This window comes from Phaseolus vulgaris, chromosome 8 (assembly GCF_000499845.2).
Source record: "Phaseolus vulgaris cultivar G19833 chromosome 8, P. vulgaris v2.0, whole genome shotgun sequence".
NCBI lineage: Eukaryota > Viridiplantae > Streptophyta > Magnoliopsida > Fabales > Fabaceae > Phaseolus > Phaseolus vulgaris.
This window is the reverse complement of record NC_023752.2, coordinates 11,886,603-11,912,210: the sequence shown is the minus strand read 5'-3', so window position 1 is coordinate 11,912,210 and position 25,608 is coordinate 11,886,603. Positions and strand designations below refer to the sequence as shown.

At 32.9% G+C, this 25,608-nt stretch overlaps 1 protein-coding gene across 1 annotated transcript; it reads left to right on the top strand.

Moving 5' to 3' along the window:
• Positions 1-862: 862 nt before the first annotated feature.
• On the top strand, positions 863-6,100 carry LOC137826874 (laccase-4-like). The gene is made up of 6 exons (XM_068633025.1): positions 863-992; positions 1,947-2,098; positions 3,809-4,053; positions 4,168-4,302; positions 4,419-5,351; positions 5,666-6,100. The coding sequence occupies exons 1-6, from the start codon at positions 906-908 to the stop codon at positions 5,794-5,796; spliced, it is 1,683 nt and encodes a 560-aa protein (XP_068489126.1). The 5' UTR covers positions 863-905; the 3' UTR covers positions 5,797-6,100.
• Positions 6,101-25,608: the final 19,508 nt, after the last annotated feature.

Genomic DNA, 25,608 nt, shown 5'->3' with positions numbered 1-25,608 from the left:
AAAATTAATTAATATAATTAATCTTAACTAAAAATATACGCACTATATAAAAATTATTATTCTCAATAAATTACAAATTATTCCAAAATTGTATTACAATTCTAATTTTACTAAATCTTAGTTTTTTTTTTCTTTATTAAAGCTTTCATAGTTCTGCAGCGTCAGAATTGGGCCAACATCCCTGTACCAAGCTTCATATATGCCGCTTGATTACTTCAGAGATCTTCACTCCAATTGGCACACATCTTCTATCATATTAAAATCTAAAATCATCCACATGAAAATAAAAATATTATTAAAAAAAATACAAAAAAATATAAAAAATCTAATCAAAATTCATATATTAAAAAGAAGATACATATTATATTTATTAATACAAAAATTAAAAAAATAAAAACCTATTACATCAATGAAATTAAAACTTTACTAAATCTTAGTTATAACCAAATAAAGAATAAGAAAACATTGCATTATTTCAGTTTTCATATTGCTTTGACAATTTCAAAACCATTATCTTACGATCTGATTTGCTTGATCTCTTTATAAGATTCACATTTCATCAAAAAATTATTTCTTCTTCGTTATCAACTTTCTAATATTTAGATTAATACCAATAAACTAAATAGCTCGTATTTATAAGAAAAACTTCGAGAAGAACATGCATGGATTTCCATTGCAAACTTTATGTGACATGTAAGAAATAATGAGTTGACATGGTTTTCTCCTTTCTCTTTCCCCCTTGCTAGCCAAGGCTTAATTTCCAAGTATATGCCTCCATCATTCACCTAACAACCAAAAAAGAAGAACCAGGAGGAAGCATTATGCCTATATAAGGGTGCCTTGGAAAGTCATGCATGATTGCACTTAAGCACATAGTAAGTTATTTAGCACAAAGACTCAATAAAATGGACTCTTGGGTTAGAGTGTTGCTTTTCATTGCTTGCATTGTTCCTGCTTTGGTTGAGTGCAAAGTTAGGCACTACAAATTCAATGTAAGTGTATGTCATTACTATTCTTTCCTGGCGTCGTTGGGCGTATGCATGATTTCATGACTTTTTACAGTGCAGGAGCTTAAACAACAGTATAATATATATTCTAACATGCATGCAATTTATACTTTATCCAGTTATTCCAATCAAAATATATAGCTTTACTTAAATGTACAAATAAAGTTTATATCAAGTTCTATTTAGCCAGGAATAATGTTATGTGAGAGCTTTTAGACCAGGGTATTGACTTTAATGAGTTGAAACCCACACACACGCTCAACAAGAGACACATGATCTAGAAATAGTGTCTGAAATCAGCTCGAAACTTTCACTACTGAAAATTATTATTTTTTTCAAAAAATTCATTAAAAAAATTAATTTTACAGACAAAATTAATTAGTTGTTATATTTACTAAATTAAATATTATTTTAAAGACTAAAAAATTTACTAGTATCTAATTATTTTTTATTATTGATAAATAATTTCTAAATTATATCTAATTAACTACCAAAATTTTAAGTATTAATTATTTAAATTCTAAAATTGGTAATTAATTAGATATCAATTTTATAATTTGAATAATTGATACTTAAATTTTTGGTAGAAACTATTTATCAATTATAAAAAGTAATTTAAAAATTAATAATTTTAAAAAAATTTAAAATAATATTTAACTTATTTAATATAATAATTAATTATTTTTATCTTTAAAATTGATTTTTATTTAATAATTTTCTGTAATGTTACCATATATATATATAAAACTCTTTTATTTCTAGATGTGTGCATAATTTTGTAAATTTTAGTTATTTGTCTTGAAGCTAAAATTTTCACCTAAATTTCGGTTAGGCATGGATACTGGTGCATAATTGGAAGATATAGACCTGAATTAGTCAGTTTATAAAATTTTACTCGAGGAAAATGGTCCAAAGGGCTTATTTTGTTAATGAGTTCAGGTGGTGCTGAAGAATACCACTAGATTATGTTCAAGCAAACCCATTGTCACCGTTAATGGGAAGTTCCCAGGACCCACTCTTTATGCCAGGGAAGATGATACAGTGCTGGTCAAAGTCAGAAACCTTGTCAACCACAATGTCACTATCCATTGGTGAGACTTCATTTTTTTTATTTGCTTCAATTTAGATGCAAGAAGTTTCATATAAAAAAAATAATAGAAATCAAACCTTTTGGTAAATGTTGGGTTTGAGACCACAACAACAAAAACACAAAAAAATAATATTGAAAAAAAAACTATATTAGATTTTTCATACGTATATATTTTTTTATATATAGAACTTAGAAAACTGACTATCATACATAAAAAAAAATTAAATTTAAATACTATTTAATATATATTGTTCTTTTATGGGTTGAAAAGGTCTTGTTCTTTTTGCCATTCGCACTTTAGTTTTTTTGTTATCGGTATCTGTTAGGTCTCGGTCCTCGGTAGAGGACTACCTATGGAAAGATTTTTCAATGTTCAAGACAGTTTTTCAGTACTTTGAGATAATAAATGTGATAATAAATACGTACATTGCTTTGGTTATAATCAACCTATATATAGAGACATTCTTTTCACTGGGTCTGGATTAGCACGAATATCATTGATAATATGTTGTTAGTCTGACATTGGTATGATTTAATTATCGTAAGATGATCTTAATAAATGTGTTGTTTTATGTGTCTGGCATGTACTCGGTTATGATGTTGAGGTCAGTTTTAACTATCTTATGGCCTAAACCCTCTTGATCATATACTAGTGCACTTGTCTCTCAAGTTCGAGAAAGTAATTTCGATTAGTCTTATTATCTTTACTGAAGTCAATATAGTTCTCATATAATAGTGAATTTTACTTTGTGAACACTTGTATTGGGCTTGCTTTTGATTGGGTCAGGGGTGGTGTTGTCGTTCGGGTGATTTTTAGCCTATTGCTCGTTTTAGCCCACTAGGCTTGGGTAGGGGAAATCTATAAGTCTAAAATATTCCATTTTTGTGGGAATTTAGTTGTACGCTTAGTGATCCGTGCTTCTTTTATTGTGATGGTTGGATGTGAAACAATCTTAAAGGCCTTTGGGTTGTGACGTTTGAGTTGACTGATCTTAAAGGCCTATAAAAAGGGATGAGGTTCCCCTTCTGGGACCACCATTTTTTCTTATGAATATCGAGTTGTGGTGAGGTGTTGAGAGTATTTTTTTTCTCGGACTCCTAGTGAACGTCAATTGTTCTAGTATGAGTCGAGAAGGCGTCGTTCCTTTCGTCACTCACACTTCAACTTTCCTATTGTCGGTACCAAGTAAGTCTCGGTTCTCGATCCTCGGTGGAGAAGTACTTGCAAACAGGTTTTCAACTTGAAGGTAATAAATGCGGTAATAAATGCGGTAATAAATACATACTTTCTTTTGGTTATAGTCAACATATTTACATAGTCACATTTGACGTTCTTTCCACTGGGTCTGGATTAACACAAATATAATTAATAATCTATTGTTTATCTGACATCGGTACGGTTTAATTATTGTAATTAAGACGATCTTAATCAACATGTTGTTTTACATATCTGACATGTACTCGATTATGATGTCGATTATGATGTTGAGATCGGTCTGGACTAACTTATTGCATAAAACCTCTTATTCATTGGGCATATGGTAGTACACATATGATAAAATGTCTATTTAAATTTAACATTACTAGAAGTCTTCTGTGTATGTATGATTTGAGAGATCCAGTCATAAGAGGAAATATACAGATTAATTTTATCCAATTTTAAGCAAAATAATCTTGAATGCTAAATGAAAGACTATAACCATCTTGGCAGGCATGGTGTGAGACAAATACGAACTGGTTGGGCTGATGGGCCTGCATACATCACACAATGCCCAATTCTTCCTGGACAATCATATTTGTACAACTTCACCCTTACAGGACAAAGAGGAACACTTCTTTGGCACGCTCATGTTAATTGGCTAAGGTCAACTCTCCATGGTGCCATAGTTATCTTGCCAAAGCATGGTGTACCATACCCTTTCCCGAAACCTGTTAAAGAGTTAGTGGTAATATTAGGTGAATAAAATATTTTAGCTAGTGCCCTCCACTCATTTATATTTTCCTTCATTGATGTTGATTAGTCCTCAACATAACCATTTAAAATTATAACTCCTTATTGATAAACTGTAGGAGAATGGTGGAAATCTGATACTGAAGATGTTATCAATGAAGCTCTCAAGTCAGGATTGGCACCAAATGTCTCAGATGCTCACACCATTAATGGACTTCCAGGGATTGTGTTTGTGGCCAATTGTTCCACACAAGGTAAGTTGTGCTACTTTTCACTTCTATGATTTCTTACATGTATATATGGTTTTCAATTTTTCCTCAAGTCTAACTACATGTATGCTTGATTTCCCTTCTTGGTTGAATATAAGTAGATGTGTACAAGCTTCCCGTGGAAAGTGGCAAGACCTACCTATTGAGAATCATCAACGCTGCACTCAATGAGGAGACTTTTTTCAAAATTGCTGGCCATTTATTCACTGTGGTTGAAGTTGATGCCTCATATGTAAAACCCTTCAAGACTGATACTCTTTTGATAGCCCCTGGCCAAACCACCAATGCCCTTTTAACTACTGACCAAAATTCTGGTAAATACACAATTGTAGCCTCTACTTTCATGGATTCTCCAGTCGTAGCTGTGGATAATTTGACTGCTACAGCCACATTGCACTATACTGGAACTCTTGCCACCACTCCTACAGTTCTCATCACACCTCCTCCAAGAAATGCTACACAAGTTGCTAACAATTTCACCAAGTCTCTTAAAAGCCTTAATTCCAAGAAATACCCTGCAAATGTTCCATTAACAGTTGATCATTCACTTCTCTTTACTGTTGGATTGGGGATTAACCCTTGTCCATCATGCACAGCTGGTAATGGGAGTAGAGTAGTGGCAGCTGTCAATAATGTGACATTTGTGATGCCAACCACTGCATTGCTTCAAGCACATTACTTCAACACTCAAGGGGTGTTCACCACTGATTTCCCTGGCAACCCTCCTCAAGTTTACAACTACACAGCGACTCCGCGGGCTGCGAGTTCCCAGACCACAAATGGCACTAAGGTTTACAGGCTAGCATTCAACTCCACAGTTCAGGTTGTTTTGCAGGATACTGGAGTCATTGCTCTTGAGAGCCACCCAATTCATCTTCATGGGTTCAATTTCTTTGTTGTTGGCTCGGGTGTAGGAAACTATGATCCCAAAACAGATGGAAGTAACTTTAACCTTGTAGATCCTGTTGAGAGGAACACAATTGGAGTGCCAACTGGAGGATGGATTGCTCTCAGATTCAGAGCAGATAATCCAGGTAAAAGTCTTGAATCTCATTCATGATCAAAATTATAACTGAGTCTAAGGACGGATTCAAAAAATGTTGAGTCTCAGATAGAATTGAATAAGAAGTTTAACAAAGTAGTTAAGTCCCTCAGACATAATGTACCATGTGCACCAGCTTAAATGCAAGTCACAACTCTCAATGTATAAGATTGTAAAATGTTTTTATATAGAAAAAACTAAGTTTATATGTATAGTTTCTTCATGAATATTTGAGAATAATGATGTCAAAATCATGCATTGCTAATCTCTTCATATTAACTTTAACTAGTTTCATATATTTGACAGGAGTGTGGTTCTTGCACTGCCATTTCGAGGTACATACAACATGGGGGTTAAAGATGGCATTCTTGGTGGACAATGGTAAAGGTCCTAATGAATCATTGATAGCCCCACCAAATGATCTTCCAAAATGTTGAGAATTTCGACCATCAATAAAATAACACAAAAAAAAGGGAAGGCCTTCTTCCTATGCAAAAAGAACCTTTGGAAAGATACAACGAAGCTAGGCAGAAGAAGAGAATGAAAAGTGAGGGTGATTATCTAATAAGATGTTGTCCCAATAGCTTTCTGAGTTAATGGGAGCATTTCTTCACACACATTCTGGTTTTCTTTGCACATACACTTCTTTTCTTTATTTTTTGTTAAAGCTATACAGATCATATGTATTGAGATCAATGAGTGCATACTTTGCTTACTAAATGAAATAGAAGTTTTACTTCATTCATTGTATGGTTCACTTTAACATCTCAAAATTGTTTGCATTAAGAAGATATGATCATATAAAAACTCAAATAAATGAATTATGGTAGAGAATATTCAAATGGTTATGTGCTAACTACATAATTTTATTAGTTTAGTAAGTAAAAAATTAAGACATAGCTTAGTCAACAATCATATGTGAATTACTGTAGTAATTGAGGTTTTAAAACATGAACAAAAGTTGATTTCTTGAAGCGTGAGTGACTACTGTCCGTAAGGACTTATCCACGCAGAATACAACAAAAACTTCTTAGAAATTCTCAGGATCAGAACTAGCAAGCTACTCTCTTAAAAGAGTAACACCAGCACAAAAATTATAAAAGAGCGCTCCTTATTTAATGCGTCTCAGCGCTTAAACGCATTCGTAAAAAACGCGGTGGCATTTTTTAAATTAATTTGATTTACAAATGCGGCTATTTGAATAACCGCATTTGTAAATCAAGAGCTTCCATTTACAAATGCGGCTAAAAGTAATAGCCGCATTTGTAAATCAAAGCGTTTGATTTACAAATGCAGTTATTCAAATAGCCGCATTTGTAAATCAAAAAGCTTGATTTACAAATGCGGTTTTTACGTTTAGTCGCATTTTTAAATTCTTTTTACCCTAAAAATTTTATGCGCCTCAACAGTTTCGTAGTTTCTTTCTCGTTTGCGCTCATCTCTTCTTCGTTTTCTCTCGTTTGCGAACTCATTGCTGCACTGATCGAAGGTATTTTGTTTCCATTGCTCCTCAACTGCATTGAACTTCATTGCTTTTGATGGCTTTCGCTTTCCATATTGCTTTCGTTTTTAATGGGTTTCGCTTTCCATTGCTGCATTTGAAGGTACTGTTCCATTGGCTCGCCGCTCCGCTACTACTTCCGTCGCCGCTGTCGCCGCCGCTGCCGTTGTTCCTCTCTCTCCCCTTCCACTCTTCACCAACAACGTTCACCCACAAGGTTGGTTTTTTAATTTTTTTATTTTTTTTTGCATTTTTTGGATTTTGTTTTATTTATTATAATTTATTGTATATTTTAAATTTTATATTATTTAGTATTTATTATATTTCGAATTTGTATGTTTTTTATTATTATAATTTGTATTTTTCAAAATTTATATTATTATAATTTATAATTTGAATTTGTATGTTTTTTTATGTATTATGTAATTTATATTATTTAGTAGTTAGTTGTTACTTTATATGTTATATTTAGCAATAATACATTCTGGTATTGAGTCTGAGGGTGTTCGACCCTCAGCAAACGCGTGAAATAGAACACTGATATAAAAATTCTAATTATTCCAGAATATATAATATGGATAGAAATTGGATGAATTTTGTTCGTATAAGTGAGGAGTACGAAAGAGGAGTAGAAGAATTTATACAATTTGCACAACGTAACGCGATTAATAGTGGTCATGATGGAGCAAAGATCAGGTGTCCGTGCGTTAATTGTTTGAATGGAATGATACTGGATGTTAATATAATGAGGGAGCACCTGCTATGTGATGGGTTTCTTCGATCTTATACAACTTGGACATGGCATGGTGAATTATTAAATTTACCACGTGTTTTCGTAACTGAAGAATACGTGGGGTCCACCATGGATGAAGTAGTACACGATGATGTAGATGATGATTGATTGGAAGACATGATTCGTGATGTAGGAGCTGAGTCTTTTGCAAAAGCGCATGGATATGAAAGTATGTCAAGCGATGCAGAGACTCCATTGTATCCTGGATCAACTAACTTCACACGGTTGTCGGCGGTGTTAAGATTGATGAATTTGAAGGCAATAAATGGATGGACTGATAAAAGCTTCACGGAATTGCTTCAGTTGTTGAAGGATATGCTTCCAGAGGGAAATACTCTACCTAATCGTAATTATGAGGCCAAAAAGATTCTTTGTCCAATGGGTATGGAGTATAAAAAGATACATGCATGTCCTAATGATTGTATATTATACCGGAAAATTTTTGAATTGTTGAAAAGTTGTCCGAGGTGTGGGTTATCACGTTATAAGTTGAAACAAAAAGATGATGATACTATTGAAGATATAGAAAAGCATGGACCCCCAATGAAGGTTATGTGGTATCTTCCCATCATTCCAAGGATGAAGCGTTTGTTTGCAAACCCAAACGATGCTAAGAATCTTAGATGGCATGTAGATGAGAGGAAATGTGATGGCATGTACCGACATCCAACTGATTCTATTCAGTGGAAGAAATTTGATGATGAGTTTCCAGAGTTTGGTAAAGAATCAAGAAATATCTGACTTGGTTTAGCTACAGACGGAATGAATCTGTTTGGTAATATGAGTACAAATCACAATTCATGGCCTGTTTTACTAGTTATTTACAACTTACCTCTTGGATTGTGCATGAAGCGAAAATACATGATGTTATCTATGATGATATCCGGTCCGAAACAGCCAGGGAATGATATTGATGTATATCTAAGTCCTCTAATTGAAGATTTGAAGTTAATGTGGGACCACGGTGTTGAAGTATTTGACGGATTTGCTAATGAAACTTTCAAACTTCATGCCATGTTATTTTGCACCATCAATGACTTTCCGACATATCGTAACTTATCAGGTTATAGTGTTAAGGGTCATAAAGCATGTCCAATATGCGAAGAAGACACTCCTTCTCAACAATTGAAACATGGAAGGAAAACAGTATATCTTTGGCATCAGAGGTTTCTTAAAAGTCATCATCCTTACCGGAGGTTGAAAAAAGCCTTTAATGGGCACCAAGAGGGTAGTGGTCCACCAACTCCATTAACCGGTGTTGAGGTTTACGAAAAGGTAAATAACATAGACCACACCTTCGGTAAGTAAAAAAAAAAAGTCATCTGTGACAAATATTTGGAAGAAGAAATCAATCTTCTTTGATCTTCCGTACTGGTCGAGGTTAGAAGTTAGACATTGTATAGATGTAATGCATGTTGAGAAGAATGTGTGTGATAGCTTAATTGGTACACTTCTTAACATTAACGGGAAGACGAAGGATGGTCTAAATGCTCGTTTAGATTTGATTGAGATGAACATACGCGGCGAGTTGGCATCCATAGAAATGGGTAAGCGTACATATTTTGCCCCCAGCCTGTTACACAATGTCAAAAGATGAAAAAATTAGTTTTTGTCAATTTCTAAAGGGTGTGAAAGTGCCACAAGGACATTCCTCAAATGTGAAGAGCCTAGTTTCAATGCAAGATTTGAAGTTAATTGGGTTGAAGTCTCATGATTGTCACATCTTAATGCAACAGTTGTTGCCGGTAGCTATCCGTGGGATCTTACCAAAAAATGTTAGACATACCATAACCCGTTTGTGCTCATTCTTCTCTTCCATCTGTTGTAAAGTCATTGATCCCTCAAAACTAGATGAACTTCAAAATAAAATTGTTGTTATCTTGTGTGAATTGGAGATGTTTTCTCCTCCATCTTTTTTTGACATCATGGTTCATGTAGTGGTGCATCTGGTAAGAGAGGTTAGATTGTGTGGACCAGTGTACTTAAGATGGATGTATCCTGTTGAGCCGTATATGAAAATTTTGAAAGGTTATGTGAAAAATCATTATCGTCCAGAGGCTTCAATGATTGAAAGGTACATAGTTGAAGAAAGTATTGAATTTTGTTCAGAGTACATGACAAAAGCAAATCCAATAGGTGTTCCAGCTAATTCATGGCACCACAGGCGTTCTACAAGTAAATGTTTACGTGGTGTGAATATTGTAAGCAAATCTCAATTAGAAGTCTTGCAAGCACATTTGTACATATCGAATAACACAGATGAAGTTATACCTTACATAGAAGCTCATAAAGCCATTGTGAAGGCAAATAACCCAAGACAAGCAGAGAAATGGGTCTTGATGGAACATAATAGAACTTTCATGCCTTGGTTTAAAGACGAGGTGTTCAAGGATTCAACGGCATCAGAGACCTTGACCTGGTTGGCTACTGGATTGAAGTTTGATGTCATCTCATGTACAACGTACGAAGTGAATAATTGTATATTTTACACGAAGTCCATGGATGAAAAGAATACAGTTCAAAATTCTGGTGTTACTCTTGAATCCGAGTCAATGCAGTTTTCGACTTCGAAAGATACAAATCCAGTACTTGGATCAATGGCAAACTATGGGTTTATAGAAGAGATATGGGAGGTTGACTACACTAAGTTTTCCGTTCCAGTTTTCAAGTGTAAATGAGTTGACAATAAAAGTGGGGTTAAAATTGATGATTCAGGATTCACACTAGTGGACTTTCGAAAGATAGGGTATCGAGATGAGCCATTTATATTGGTTCAACAAGCATCTCAAGTTTTCTACGTGAAAGATCCTACGTCAGAACATTGGTATGTCATTTTACACGGCAAAAAACAAGGGGAGACCATAGATGATATTGAAAATGGTGACCCCCGTTCATTCACACCAATGATAATTAATAAAGATGACGATGTAGTTGTTGATGTACATGCAACCCGTAAAGACCACAGCGAAGGAATTTACATATGAACTTTCAACCCCCATGCAACTTGTAAATAAGCATTTTAGATTTAGATTTTTATGTATTATTTTTATAAGATTTTAATTCGATGCAGATTAACTAATGTTCGTTACCTACTTTTTTTAACAGAGACATGGATGACGATCAGACCCCACTCAGACCTCGATCCGGACGAGGCAGCAGAGGACCTACTAGATTGAAGCGTCTCGCATTGAGACGTGCTGCTTGTGAGAAGACACGTGTTGACATTGACGTCAACACTGGAGTGGCTTTTGGTCCTAAAGCAGATGAATTTATGAGCTATTTTGGAGTTGTTTCTCGTGAGAGGCTCTCCATTCTGATTAATTCATGGGATGAGGTGTCAGAGGTCGACCGGAACATGATCTGGGAGGATGTTCTGGTAAGCTTTACATTTTGATATAATTTTTTTAATATTCATTGATTAATTTTAATTTGCTGATGTTATTTTGCAGGCAAACTTTGAAATTCCTTATGTGGAACCGCTTCGATAATAGATTATATCCAATATCAGACTCAAATTTCGTACCTTTAAGTCAAGACTGACTTCGAGATACGTTTTTGGCGACCTTAAAGACGAAAATCCATGTTTAAAGTACAAACATATTGATGAAGAGACATGGCGTCTTTTTAAAGAAAGCCGTCAAAATAGGCTTGGATGGTAAGTGAAGTAACTTAACTTTTTTTGTTTATATAACATTAATAAGTTTATCTTATTTACTTCAGTTTGTTTATTTCAATTATGACAAGATCGTCGGAAGAAAGCTCAAGAGATAGCTTTGAAGAATGTTACCCCGCACGTTATGTCTCGTTCGGGGTATCAAAAACTTGAGCAAGCACTGATGGTGAAAAATGAGAAATTTAAACAGGGGACGTTGTCTGAGAATGTGGAAACATGGGTCACTTCTCCTCCATCACCACCTTTTCGCCATGTAAAATGGAAGAGGGCCCGAATTAAAAAGTCGGGTGCACCAAGTTCTGAGCAATCCGAGGTTATCATCGAAAAAATTGTAAGTTATTTTTGTTATTTTCATTTATTTTAAAGCATTAATTATATTAATTCTTGAAAATATGATTTTTGTGTACTCTTGCAGGATTCCTTGAAATCCAACGGTAAATTTGTTGTTGAAGGTCGTCACGATATCCTGGTTGAAGCAATTGGACGACCTGAGCACTGTGGTCGTGTTCGTGCAGCTGGACAAGGGGTCGGAATTAAACTATATTTTGGAGTTTCAGAACGACAGTCATCCTCCTCCTTCAAAGACAACGAAACTCAAATGAAGACTAAGATACGTGAAGAATTAATGGAGGAGATGAGAAAGGAGACTGATTTGATGTGGCTAGAGATGAAAAAGGAGAATGATCGAATGCGACAAGAGTTTCTATCGCAACAACTTTGTGCTGAGCCGATTGAACCCCTTATTAGTCCCACTCCCAAGAGCACAAAGGGGAGTTGTGCGGCTCCTCCAACATCAGGGGATGATATCAATGGGCAGACGAAAGATTGTGAGCTACTAGTAGTGGGCGGCAAACTTCCTCGGGTGGTGGCCCTTGGAAAAGTCTATCAAGACGCCACCACCTTACATAACGTTCCTCTCTCCTCTGATGTGGCGAAGGTAACAATTGGAAAAGTACGATTTCCTGATGCTCGTGTTCCACTACCTTCAGATGAGGTAACCACTGTGGTCGATGCATTTCAGACATTCGTTGCCTGGCCTAAAGAGCTCATTCGATTTATGCCCGAACCTTATGTAATAATTTCATTTCATTATATTATTTTTTATTTATATTTATATATTACATATAATTTAATACAAATGTTCTTTATCTTGTAGAAACCTTTTCGGCCACCAAGTCCGGAGAAGAAACGTGAGGTTCCAGTTGGTGATCCTATAGCTTCATTAGGTCTCATTGCTAGTCAGATTGGCAATGAACCTTTTCCAGTTCCGTGGGATGATACATTTTTTCAAATAAACATTGAACTGCCACTGATGATGTACAACACAGATTTATCAGAATTTATATCTGGGAAACAAGAGCTCAATATAAGTATAATTCAATTTTTTATGATGTAAGTATCTTTACCTATTATTCAATTTACTTTATGTTAAATTATTATTGATTATGCTTTAACTAAAAACTTGTAGGTTTTTGCATAGAGTCTGTATCACTGAGGGGAAGGAAAATATGTATGGATTCTTAGATCCTGCATATACTAATCCCGTTGGACCAAACTCATCTGAGACTCAAGCATACATCACTAACACCCTGGAAAAAGAGGGAAAACAAATTTATTTATGCCCTTATATTAATGAGTAAGTTTAATTATATGTCATCAATTATTATTATTTCATGTTTTAAATATTTACTAACTCTTTTCATGGATGATATAGGCATCATTGGCAGTTACTTGTCTTATCAATGGTTGATAAGACTGCTGTGTGGTTCTGTTCCCTACACAAGAAGATTCCCACAAAATTGAAGGATATCATTGATACGTAAGTATTATAAACTTAACTTTGTATATGTTACTAATTAACCATCTACTAACGAGGTTTTTGTATTAACCAGTTCATGGCGTGGATATAACATCCTAAAAGGTCGATCCAGATCAAATAATTTGAACTGGATAAGAATAAAAGTTTGTAATTTTTTTTCTTTCTCTATTATCATTGTTTATCAATATACTAACATATTACTTTTTATTGAATTATAGTGTAATAAACAACCAGGAAGCTATGAGTGTGGCTATTACATTATGCAATGGATGATTACCATTATAAGACTAGGTGTAAAAACTGGTTGGAAAGAGGTAATAACATGATATGTTAAATCATTTTTATAATTCTTGAACATATATATATATATATATATATATATATATCTAAAAACTAATTTATGTCAACTATATTTTGCAATGCAGTTATTCACGGACGAAGCACCAATGAATTCGGAAGGCATTTCATATGTCAGAGATTCTTGGTCTACATATTTCATAAATTTTTATAACTCTACCATAGTTAATCAATAGTGTAGGTTTTATTATGTTTGATTACTATTGTAAATGTACATTTTGATTCTCTCAATTTATCTCTATATTTCTGTATTTGTCTGGCTGGGTTTGATCATTATATGGTTTAGGGACAATACGAATTGAACATTAAAAAAAACACTATTTACAAATGCGGTTATTTACCAAAGCCGCATTTGTAAATCTTGTTTTTTGATTTACAAATGCGACTTTGGTAAATAACCGCATTTATAAATAGTTATTTACGAATGCGGCTATTTACCAAAGCCGCATTTGTAAATCTAAAACCCCTAAAACCCCAGCTCATTCAGAAGAATATACAAATGCGGCTATTTCAAATAACCACATTTGTAAATCGTATTTACAAATGCGGCTCTATAGCCGCATTTGTATTTCTCTGATTTACGACTGCGTGCTGATCAAATGCGGCTCTATAGACGCATTTGTAAATGTAAAATAGCCGCATTTGATTAGCATTTCTGCACTAGTGTAAGAAACCAACAAACCCAGAAAAATAATTATAAAGTAAAAGAAAATAAAATGAGTGAAGAGAGAGAAAGAGATGAAGATGAAAAGACGTGAATGAGATGAGGAAGATGAAGAAGAGAAGAAATGTGAGTGAGAGATGCATTTTCGAAGCAAAGGTAAACAGTATTTATAGATGGAGGAAACCAAAATTGTTGCATCTTCAAACCCGAGTTGAGTGGCACAATTCCATGGTCATGGTCGACAGAAACGGAGCAACTGCCGGAGATGGAGGAAGACTTGCGTGAACAGAGGAGCCAACCATCCAAGACTCTTGCAACGTTTTGCAACGTTCTCTGAACCGCCCGAGAAAGAAGGAAACTTGTGCGTAACTCTCTTCCATTTCTCCTTCATCTTCGCGGATGTGGATTTTAGGGTTCGCAACCCTCTTTTGCAATACTTTAAATCGTCGTTTCAGGTTCAATTTACACAAATCCCCCACATATTGCAAAAGATAAAACATAGAGATAAAGAAAGAAAGAAGAAAATTTTGGGTTCATACAAGATGTAATGCATTAGAGCTAGTATAGCAAGCTATATGAACCAGTCTTAGATTAATGAACGTAACTCATAGTGTAGTTGGTATAACAAGCTATATGAACCAAGACACTTAGTATGTGTTAGATGTTTATCAATCACATTACACCCATACATTACTTATTGTTATCGTTGTGTTGCACCTACTAGGCCATGCACGTGCCTAGTATTCATGAGTATTATAGAGATCTTGCCAAGATCTCATGCAAGCGGCCCCACTTGACACTCATATAGGTGATTTCATCAAGTGTATGTTGCAAATCATACATCACCCATAAGGGATATGAAAATCATTAAAACTTTGTAAATCATTAAAATTCTTTTACCTCAGAATTTCAACCACAAAGTTTATCCTCTCGATAATGCAGTGTCTAGCACTTTTCACGCATACCATAGGAATGAACAAAATTGATTTTAAATCAATATTAGTGCTAAAAGAACTAACAAGTGACTTGTTTTTACCCATATGAACCTTATTCATGGGATCTCCAATCACAAAGGTTGGGTTTCCATCACTTGTTTGTTTGCAAGTGGCTTAAGTCTCATTCCCCTCGATGTTTCAAAAATCAGTATTCTCCCTAGGGGTTTTGTTAGAGGATCTGCCAAATTTTGTCTTGACTTAACATAGTCAATAGAAATCGTTCCACTCAATTGTTAGACGATTTGTTTTACTAAATTATGTCTTATGTCTCAATTGTATATGTTTGTTCTTTCCATTGTAAGTTATATTTTTTAGTTATAGCTATTGTCGATTGGGGTTGGTGTCATTCCTAACGAAATGTTTGCTAAGAAGTTTTTCAATCTCTCAGCTTCACTACCAGCCATCTTGAGGTCAAAAACTCAGATTCCATTGTTGATCTTGCAATAATAGTTTGTTTGGATGATCTCCATGTAACTGCACCACCCCCAAGTGTAAATACATAACCACTAGTGGATTTTGTCTCATCTGAATCAGAGATCCAATTAGCATCATTGTACCCTTCTAGCACAACGGGAAATCCACTATATTCAAGCTCATTAAATGCAATTAGCTCTAAATTATCTGGGCATACTAGGTTTGAGAAATAGATTCTACTTTGTTCTTTAATTTAGAGTTAGCACCATAAGGCGTGCTCACTGACTTAAAGTCATAGTAACCAAACTTCTTAAGAAGTTTCTCAGTGTATTTTTCTTGGGATAGTAATATACTATCTCACTTCCTTATAATTTTAACTTCTAGAATCACACTTGCTTCACACATGTCTTTCATCTCAAACTTAGATCCAAAAAATAGTTTTGTTTTAAAACAATATCATTGCATGTACCAAAGATTAGCATGTCATCCACATATAAACATATTATGACAAATTCACCATTTTCAGATCTAGAATACACACATTTATCAACATCATTGGTAGAAAAACCTTCACAAAGTAAAACATTATCAAGTTTTTGATGCCATTGTTTTGGTGCTTATTTTAAACCATACAGAGATTTTAAAAGTTTCCATTATTTTTCCTTTTGACATCCTTCAGGTTGAATCATATAAATTTCCTCTTCTAGTTTACCATTCAAAAAGGTTATTCTAACATCCATTTGGTGAATTACTAACTTATGGACAGATGTTAAGGGTAGCAACACACAAATAGAGGAAATCCTAGTAACAGGGACAAAAGTATCAAAGTAATCTATGTTATTTTTTTTAGTAAAACCTTTAGCAACTAGCATTGCCTTATATTTCTCCATCAGGATGGTACTTCTTCTTAAAGATCCACTTACAACCAATGGGTTTTACTCCTTTAAGCAGACCTACTAAGGTCCACGTATTATTTTTCTTCATTGAATCAAGCTCAGTTTTAATGGCCTTATCCCAATGTTTAGCATCAGGAGAACTGGTAGCTTCTAAAAATCTTATTGGATCATTTTCAAATAGATACGTGTAAAAATCATCTCCAAATGAGGTTTCCTTTCTCTCTCTTTTACTTCTCCTAACATCCTCACTAATGGCATCACTAACACTATCTATAGGTTGTTCAGATGTACAACTACTCTTTAAAGAAAAGATATGTTCAAAAAACTCAACATTTTTACTATAGTGTTACGTTCAATTATATCACTATTAAGAACTAAAAATCTATAGGCAACATTATGTTCCGCATATCCTAAGAACATGCAATCAGATGTTTTAGAGCCTATTTTCCTTATGTTGTATCCTGCTTTGCAAAAATCACGCAGTAAGCAGAGATTCACCCCACAAATTATCATAAGCATTATAACTAAGAAACATGACATTCATCGTTTCTTTAAGAGTCCTATTTTTCCTTTCAGTTACTCCATTAGATTTAGGTGAATATGGTGAGGTTACTTCATGAATAATGCCTTCTTTAACTCAATAATCATTAAATAAAACATATTCACAACCTCTATATGATATAATTCTTTTAATTTTCTTATTCAATTGATTTTCTACTTCCTCATTTTAAGTTAAGAACATGTCAAAAGCTTCATCCTTATGTTTAATTAAATACACTTTGGTGTATCTAGAAAAATCATCTATAAATGTTACAAAATAATTTTTACCATTATTGTGAATATATGACATGCTAGATTAGGACATGCTAGATCAGTATGAATTAAACCAAGAAGTTCAGTTTGACGTTCAACAGAATGACATGTTTTCTTCGTTATTTTAGATTCTTCACGTATATCTGATGACTTTTTACGGCAAGTGCACCGCTTTGTCAGAAGTAATAATTGTCCCTAAGGACGGATATCGATCCCACAAGGAACAGTGAATTATCAAGTACAATAATCGCTAAATATAAAACAAAACAATTAAAAGTGTATTTGTGTTGGCGATGATCAATAAGAAAACATACAAAGAATTAGTTGTTTCAATTTGAAAAATAGGGATTAGGTTTCATCTCTCTCACTCTCATGTATTTTGATTAGCATGTCAATATTAAATTCTTTGATTGAAATTGATGCCCGTATAAAAATCATTTCCTCGCGTATAAAATCCTTAAGAATGTCCCCTGACTATCGATCCCTCGCATAATTATAAGAACAACTTATAACGAAGCTCAAACGTTTAATAGCAATTAAAATTTCAAGTTTATTCCTAGCACTCAAATATGTTAAGTATTGTTGTTTAGGTTCAAACCCTAAAAATACCTCCCGGTCAGATTTAAGATTCTCAATTTGTCACGGAAAATTAAAAGTAAAACAACAATACCAATAATCAATCAAGAACTGAATATTAATATATAAGATATCACCTCAATACATAAGAGTTTGAGCAGATTACTCCCAATCCCAAAGGGTAGAATTAGCCACGCATACTTCTAGCACCTTCCATTCTCCCAATTGGGTTACAATTCACTCTATGATGTTTTCCTCTCAATCTAACACACTAGAGTTGAGCCTCTAGCCCTATATTTATCCTAGTTTTCTAGGGTTAGGTTGCTTCCTGTGTCGCGCTAATCGGCTAAATGATAAAACATAAAAAAGGCTCAATCTTTCTTTGCATATTTTTCCATTCTGAGACCTTCCATCTTTATTTTTTTAGTTCAAATCATTCATCTTTAATTCAAATCTCCAATCTTTCTTAGAAATCTGCAATTAACACCAAATTTGGAAATAAAATACTCTTATTCAAATAAAGATCATAAAAAATATAAACAGGTATAAATTCATAAATTAGGAATTATTTTATATGTAAATTAGCAATAAATCCTCATAAGTGCCTATATTTTAATATGAAATATTACTGAAATTAGGCACTTATCAATATCACATTTACTATTTTGTTTGTCATGCATGTTGATTAAACCTAGTCGTTGCAATTTCATAACATACAAATAATTCACATGTCCTAATCTAGCATTTTCATATATCATATGAATCAACAATATAAGCAGAAGACTCAGATTCATTAATAATTTTAGAGATGTTCAATACAAAAAGGCCTTGATTACAATATCCCTTCCCCACAAAAACATTATTTTTTGTCATAACAATCTTGTGAGATTCAAATGACACTTTAACCCCAACTTTGGTTAACAATGTTATAGAGATCAAATTAACTCTAATCGATGGCACCTGTAGCACATCACTCAAAACTAGAGTTTTACCAAATGTGAGCTTTAGAAGAACCTTTCCTTTTCCTAGGATAGGAGTTGTCCTGGAATCACCGAGATAAACTTGTTTTTCTTCATCCCTCACACTTGTATAGGAGGTCAACACATTTTTGTTTGCGCAGATGTGTCTGGTAGCCCCAGAGTCTACCACTCATTTGCTTTCACAAGATTTACTTGTGAAACAACTGTCACAATGGTATCTTATCCTTCGACTAGATTTGCCTTAGGAGGATAATCATTTTTGGCCCTATGTCTGCACTGAGGTACATGAGGACTTGGCTTTCCATAGAAAAAGCAATTACCTTTTTTTCTTGAAAGAAGGGTTAGTTTCATTGGGACGAGAGATTTTATTATTATATTTCTTTTTGTGATCAGATTTTTTCTCGTACATTTTTGGAGCTAGTTTGTCTTCTACCATGTTTGCTTTGACAGACAAAGTTTTGGCCTTTAAATTAGCACACTTCTTCCTGTTTGTGTCTTCAATGATGATGTGGGTGATCAGATCTGATTGTGACATTTGTTTGTGCCTGTGTTTCAGTTATTGTTTGTAATCAGTCCAAGATTGTGGAAGTTTTTCGATCAAGAGTTCGAACACGAATTCATTAGGCAAGGTTATGCTTTCAGCTTTGATATCTTCAAGCAGCTTGTGTATTTATGTCTTTGTCTTCAATCATCTCCAACCGGTAGTAGTTTCTGATCACGAACCTTTGTCTGACGACGTCTTCGACAGTGTATTTAGGATAGGGGAATCCCAAATATCTTTTACTACGTTGTAAGAGCAATAGACATCGAACATATCGTTAGATAACGCACTGAGTAAGGTGTGACGACATACTTTGTTTGCATGGGTCCAAGCATTAATTTGTTTCGTAGTCGTGCTGAGTCGGGTTTAGAAGTCGTAAGTGCAAAAGGGACTCCGTACATGTCCAATAGGGTGGACATGCGTTCTTGCCAGCGTCAGAAATTTTGACTAGTGAAGACTTCAATTTTCGAGACGTCCGGAAATGGTTTCACAATAATGGTTTGCGTTGCAGAAATAGTGTTTGACGTTTCTGGAGCAGAGTTGTTGTTGTCCGTATTGTTAGCCATAAGTCCTTACGATTGTAGTAATTGAGGCTTTAAAACTCAAACAAAAGTTTATTTCCCGAGGCGTGAGTGATCACTATCCATAAGGACTTATCCACAGTGTATTGCGCAAGTTCCATAGGATACAACAGGAATTTCTGAGAAATTTTCGAGAATCAGAACTAGCAAGTTACTCTTAAAAGAGTAAGAAGCCAACAAACCTAGAAAAATAATTATAAAGTAAAAGAAAATAAAATGAGTGAAGAGAGAGAAAGAAAGGAAGATGAAAACGTGAATGAGACAAGGAAGATGAAGAAGAGAAGAAGCATGAGTGAAATATGCATTTTCGAAGCAAAGGTAGGCAGTATTTATAGATGGAGAAAACCAAAATTGTCACAGCTTCGAACCCTAGTTGAGTGGCATCATTCCATGGTCATGGCCGCTAGAAACGGAACAACTGTCAAAGATGGAGGAAGACCTACGTAAATAGAAGAGTCAATCCTCCAAGACTCTTGCAATTGAACCACCCAAAAAAAAAAAGGAAAGTTGTGCGTAACTCCCTTCTGTTTCTTCTTCATCTTTAAAGAAATAATGGCTTTTAGGGTTCGCAACCCTCTTGCAATACCTTCGATCACCGTTTCAAGTTCGATTTACAAGAACTAATTTTATCACTATTTTTATAATAAAATATTAGATTATAATGAAATAATAATTTTACAGATATAAATGAATGGAAATGGTTTCAACTTATCACGTATTTATGCAAACTCCATACTTTTACCTCCAAATTTTACACTTTAAAGAGTAAATTACATTCAATTAACAAGTCAATAAATTAATATTTTAATTATATTTATTTTATTTTTTAATTTAAAATATTATTATGTAATTTTATTTCTTCAGTTTCTTTTGTAGTCCCAAACTTTAGGTTCTTGGTCGTTCACATGCTTAACTGTTCTTAGTCAATCTCTCTGCATTTGGCTGTCTCACCACAATTCTTTGTTGACACACTACCTTTTTTATGTCCTTCGATGACACTATTCACAGAGTGGCACCATTCAGGCTAACACATTTCTTGAAAAATTCAGCCTCCAAATGATCCATTTTTGAATTGGTTGTAATTCCACTTGGGCTTTAATGAAGAAAGATACTCTACTGATGTAACTCTTTATTATAATTTTTCATATAAAAATATAAAAAAGTATACTATTATGAGATAGTACTCTCCAATATGAAATAGCTGGTTGTAGAAATATCTAAAAATTGATATACCTATTTTCTTTTAACTCTTTTTTTTTTCTTTTCTTTTTTTCTTTAAGCAGACAACATACACTTTAAATATTTTTTCACAATACATTTCCTTTGAAAGAAATAAAGAAAATGAATAATAAGCATGTGGGGTTTAGTTAGAGAAACTAAAAGGTATTAATCACATAAAAAAAAAAAACTTTACAGACCCACAGTTTGGACATCTAAAGATTTATTAATCACATAAAGATTATATAAGAAAGGAGTTTGTGATCCTTGTACTTGTTCATAAGAACATTGGGAAAGTGGGAGCATAGAGAAGTGTGATAGTGGTGTACAAGTGTAAACCATCAACAACGAGATTGCCATGTTATGGTTAGGATGATCCATGGAAATTATGCAACCATGATCCTTTTTTACTATTTTCTTTTGTACTTTGATATTTTGTAATTTTTTTATTTTCCGAAATCAAATTGAACAATTCCGTGAAAAAAAACAACAATATTTCCTACACTCACATCCAAAACATCACTGAACACTTTTATAGTTCTTTTAACATTCAAAGCAAATTAACGTGCTACTATTCGAAAATTAAATATATTTCACAATTAAAAATTACAATATAAGGATTATAAATTCAACAATTCAAATACTAAGTCAATCAAAAAGAGCCCAATAACATCACAAAATTCATTTCAACCAATATATGGAAAAGTTGAACTCAAACACACAATTCAATATATACAAAATAAATCACACCACATAGTTAAGTTGTTGGAGCTCATCCTCTCTTCATATTATTAATTTGAAAAGTATCCTAGGGTTGCAACATTTATATACAATGTTAAAAACAAAGTTGAAACAAAACGCAAATATTTTCACATAAAACACAAGAAAATGAATAAAAATGTTCAAAATATCATAACTTTTTTTCTAGAATGTACATTATGTAATTCTAAATCCTAAATTTTCATATCTAAAGAATTCATTCTTAAAATCAAAATTTAAGTTACAGGTAATAAGGAAAGGTAGGTCTTCGAATGGATCACTATTCTCCTTGAATAATTGCAAGGTGAGAAAGGAAAAACTTCTCAAGTGTGGATATGCAGTAATGGTGTGTGAAGATGCAATCCAATTATAGCTTGATTGAGTAGTGCTCGATGCACCACCAATCTCTTCTTTTGATGCTTTATGACCATGCATAGAAAGGTGTAGTTCAATGTAGTTCATTCTTTATGTAACAGGTTATGCAAAATGTTGTTCTATTATTTCAGCAGCAATTTTAGTTTGTGTGAGTTGTAGGTGTCTTGGGTTGTCTAGTGCCTTACACTCAGCTATAGTGGATGCTTCTTAGGATTGTTTTGGGTTGGATTATGCTTTTTAAGGCACTTATCATCCATAAGTGCATAAAAGTTTTAAGTGCAAGGGTTTTTTGTAAGTCATATACTAAAATTCCAATAGTGGATGTTAATCCAACGTTTCTATGCCTATGTTTCTTAGCAACATTGAGGAGGTTTTTTCTAGCAGAGGTGCATAAAGCATTTGAAATGCTTATTGTGGAGTAGTTATGTCATGGCTTATGTAGTATTTTATGTTCAAGGAGCATGATTGAGTGTTTGTTCACCTATAATTCTATTAAGTAGAGATGTAGCTTATGTTATTTGCACAAGTTCTCTGGATCTGCTAAGGGTGGTGTACCTGATACAATGTAGCAGCATACGAAGTCGCAGCTCTATTGTATCAAATTTAGAGTTTAGATGCAGGATTCCTCAGGAATGTAGATAAGTAGAAGAGACCATGGAAAACAAATAAGTGGAAGTTGTAGGTGCAGGGGAGGTTCTGTTCTTTTCAAAAGCTGCAGGTTTTATCTGTGAAGTTTACTGCATAATTTTGTAGTTCTGTTGTGTAGGAAATTGCAACACACTTAGGCAGAATTTGAAGCATGATTATGTAGGAATTTTAGGTGCGTAAGATGCCTTCCATAAGGTTCAACAAGCACAAGGCACATGGGGGGGAGCATTTCTTGGCTGCAGAATTGTTTCACAAGGAGCAAAGTTTTTTCCTTAGGTGCTTATAGTACTTATATGTTTAAAAGTTCTAAAGAGAGATTGAGGCATTTGTATAAGGGTTGAGATATCTCTGAAGTGTTCCCTTTTAATTTAATTATTCTTTGTCGATAAAAAAAATGTACAAGATAGTTACAATTTTTTATAATAATTCAAAATAACAAAGGTTTAGGGTTTATAATCAATACTCTTTACATCAATGAAGTTTTATATCAAAGTGAGATTTGAAAATAAAAAAATTGTAACTCAAATTTTCACCTAATAAAAAGAGTTTAGGAGATTATGAAAGATAAAATTGAAATATGTGATAGAAGTAGAGAACTTGAAGGATAAATGTAGTAGGAAACTTAAATTTAAGGTTAATTAACTTAAGTGAGTGATGGAAGAAAAAAAATTCAAGAGATTGAAAGTAGAGAAGATAAAAAAGAGCTGGAGTGCAGAACGAATATTTGCAGAGCTACATGCAGCAACTTTTATGGCACATGGGTGAAGGATAATAAGGTGAAATATAAAACTTTCTCTCCAAATCTTCACTATTAAGCCAAGATTCTTTTTTCACTTTCTCTACCTTTCTCCTCCCTCTATTCCCCGCAAATCAGTAGATACAAACACAAGATTTGCTCGCTTTTCAATCCGGGTGAACAGTATTCACCCGGATCCAAACAATACCTAAGTGAGCGTGAGATATAAATGAAAAGGAAAGTAGAATTATTTTAAACTTATTCAAGTGATAAATAGGTACTCATTAAAAGTGAGAAAGAAAAAAAATCAACTTATTAAACATTTCTTTCAAAAGGTGGTAAAATGAGTTAATTCAATTCGTTTTAGACTTGATCCATCATTATGTGGCTCTAGAATGGATTAGTTCATCATGACTAAACAGATATGAAATCATGGTATGTCTTATTAAAGAAGAGTTTTTCTGTTTTTTTTAAAGTTTATTTTTATTTTATTATATATATATATTAAAAAGTATACTTAATCACATAAATATTTTCTTAATTTTTATTAATTAATGTATTTAATTAGATAAATTAAAATGATTATTAATTTTATATGTTAAATTACTTTATTTTAATTAATAATTGAAACTTAATTTTGTAAGTATTAATGAATAATATAATATAAAAAATTAATATTAAACCATTTTTATTTAATTTTTTAATTTTATAAAAATAGGTTAATTCCACCTCATCTCACCTTTAAGCGTTGATTTAAGATGGACAACTGATAAATTAAAAAAAAAAAACTAACTTAATCCACCAAATTATAACAAATTGAAGAATCTTAGAAACACTATTCACTCTTTCGTGCCTATCTATACATTAAATCTCATAAGAGATTATGAGATATGAGATGAACATATTTATCCATTTCCATGAGATAAAAATTAAGTTCAAATTACTTAATAGTAATTTTGAATGACAATATGACTCATCCTTGTCTTTTCTTTTGCTTTGGTGGTGGCTTAAATTATAAATGACCTTCATCCAATTATTTTTCCTGATTAATGGACTAAGGTTTACAAAAGATAAAAATAATACTAGTTAAGATTTAAGTTGTAATTGAAATTAATTATATTTATTAAAATTATTTGTAATGAAAAATATTTTAAAATTAAATTCTAAAATTTGATTAGGATTTTTTTATATTAATTTTATATATTAGAATATTTAAATCACTATTCAAAAAAATTAAAAAATAGCAGGCAAAACTAATTAATTTAAAAGTGTAAATAAATAAATTAAATTCATAGCTAAAATTAAATCATAAATTATATTAATTAAAGACCTAATAATTATAGATCAAATAATGAATTTACATTGAAACGATAAAGTGTTACAAGAAACTCCATTATTATTAAAAAAAATGTTAAAAGATATAGAATTGTCAGAAAAAAAAAATTACTTTGAAAACAATTTTAAAGCTGGTATAAATCATACCACTTGATCAATAATTTGATATGTATATCAGTTTCATCCTTAAATAAATGTTACTTTCTCTCCTAAAAAGTTTCTAAAGTAAAAAAAAATGCTTTTTATTTTTTTTAATTTAGTTCAATCCTGATTTTAGTCTCAACTTTTTGAATAAATCTAATTAATATGATTTTGACATTTTAAAATCCTAAAAGTTTTATTAAAATTTATTAGCACTCAATTATTATTGGCAATTTTTAACTATTACAAATGACATATTTTAAATCTAAAAATTAATTATTTTAATTCGTACGCAAATGCTTGTTTAACTCCTTTAAATTCATAAAAATATAATTTTAATTTATTAGTTATAATTTTACAGTGTAAAAAAAATTAAAAATGTATACCAATATACTAAATGAAATAGTTTTTAAATAGGGGGAAAAATCCTATAA

Excerpts from the sequence above, each read along its gene's own strand:
- LOC137826874 (XM_068633025.1), top strand. The coding sequence starts at position 906 with ATGGACTCTTGGGTTAGAGTGTTGCTTTTCATTGCTTGCATTGTTCCT. Across the intron at positions 993-1,946 it reads TTAGGCACTACAAATTCAAT|GTGGTGCTGAAGAATACCAC; the intron begins GTAAGTGTATGT and ends TAATGAGTTCAG. Across the intron at positions 2,099-3,808 it reads CACAATGTCACTATCCATTG|GCATGGTGTGAGACAAATAC; the intron begins GTGAGACTTCAT and ends CCATCTTGGCAG.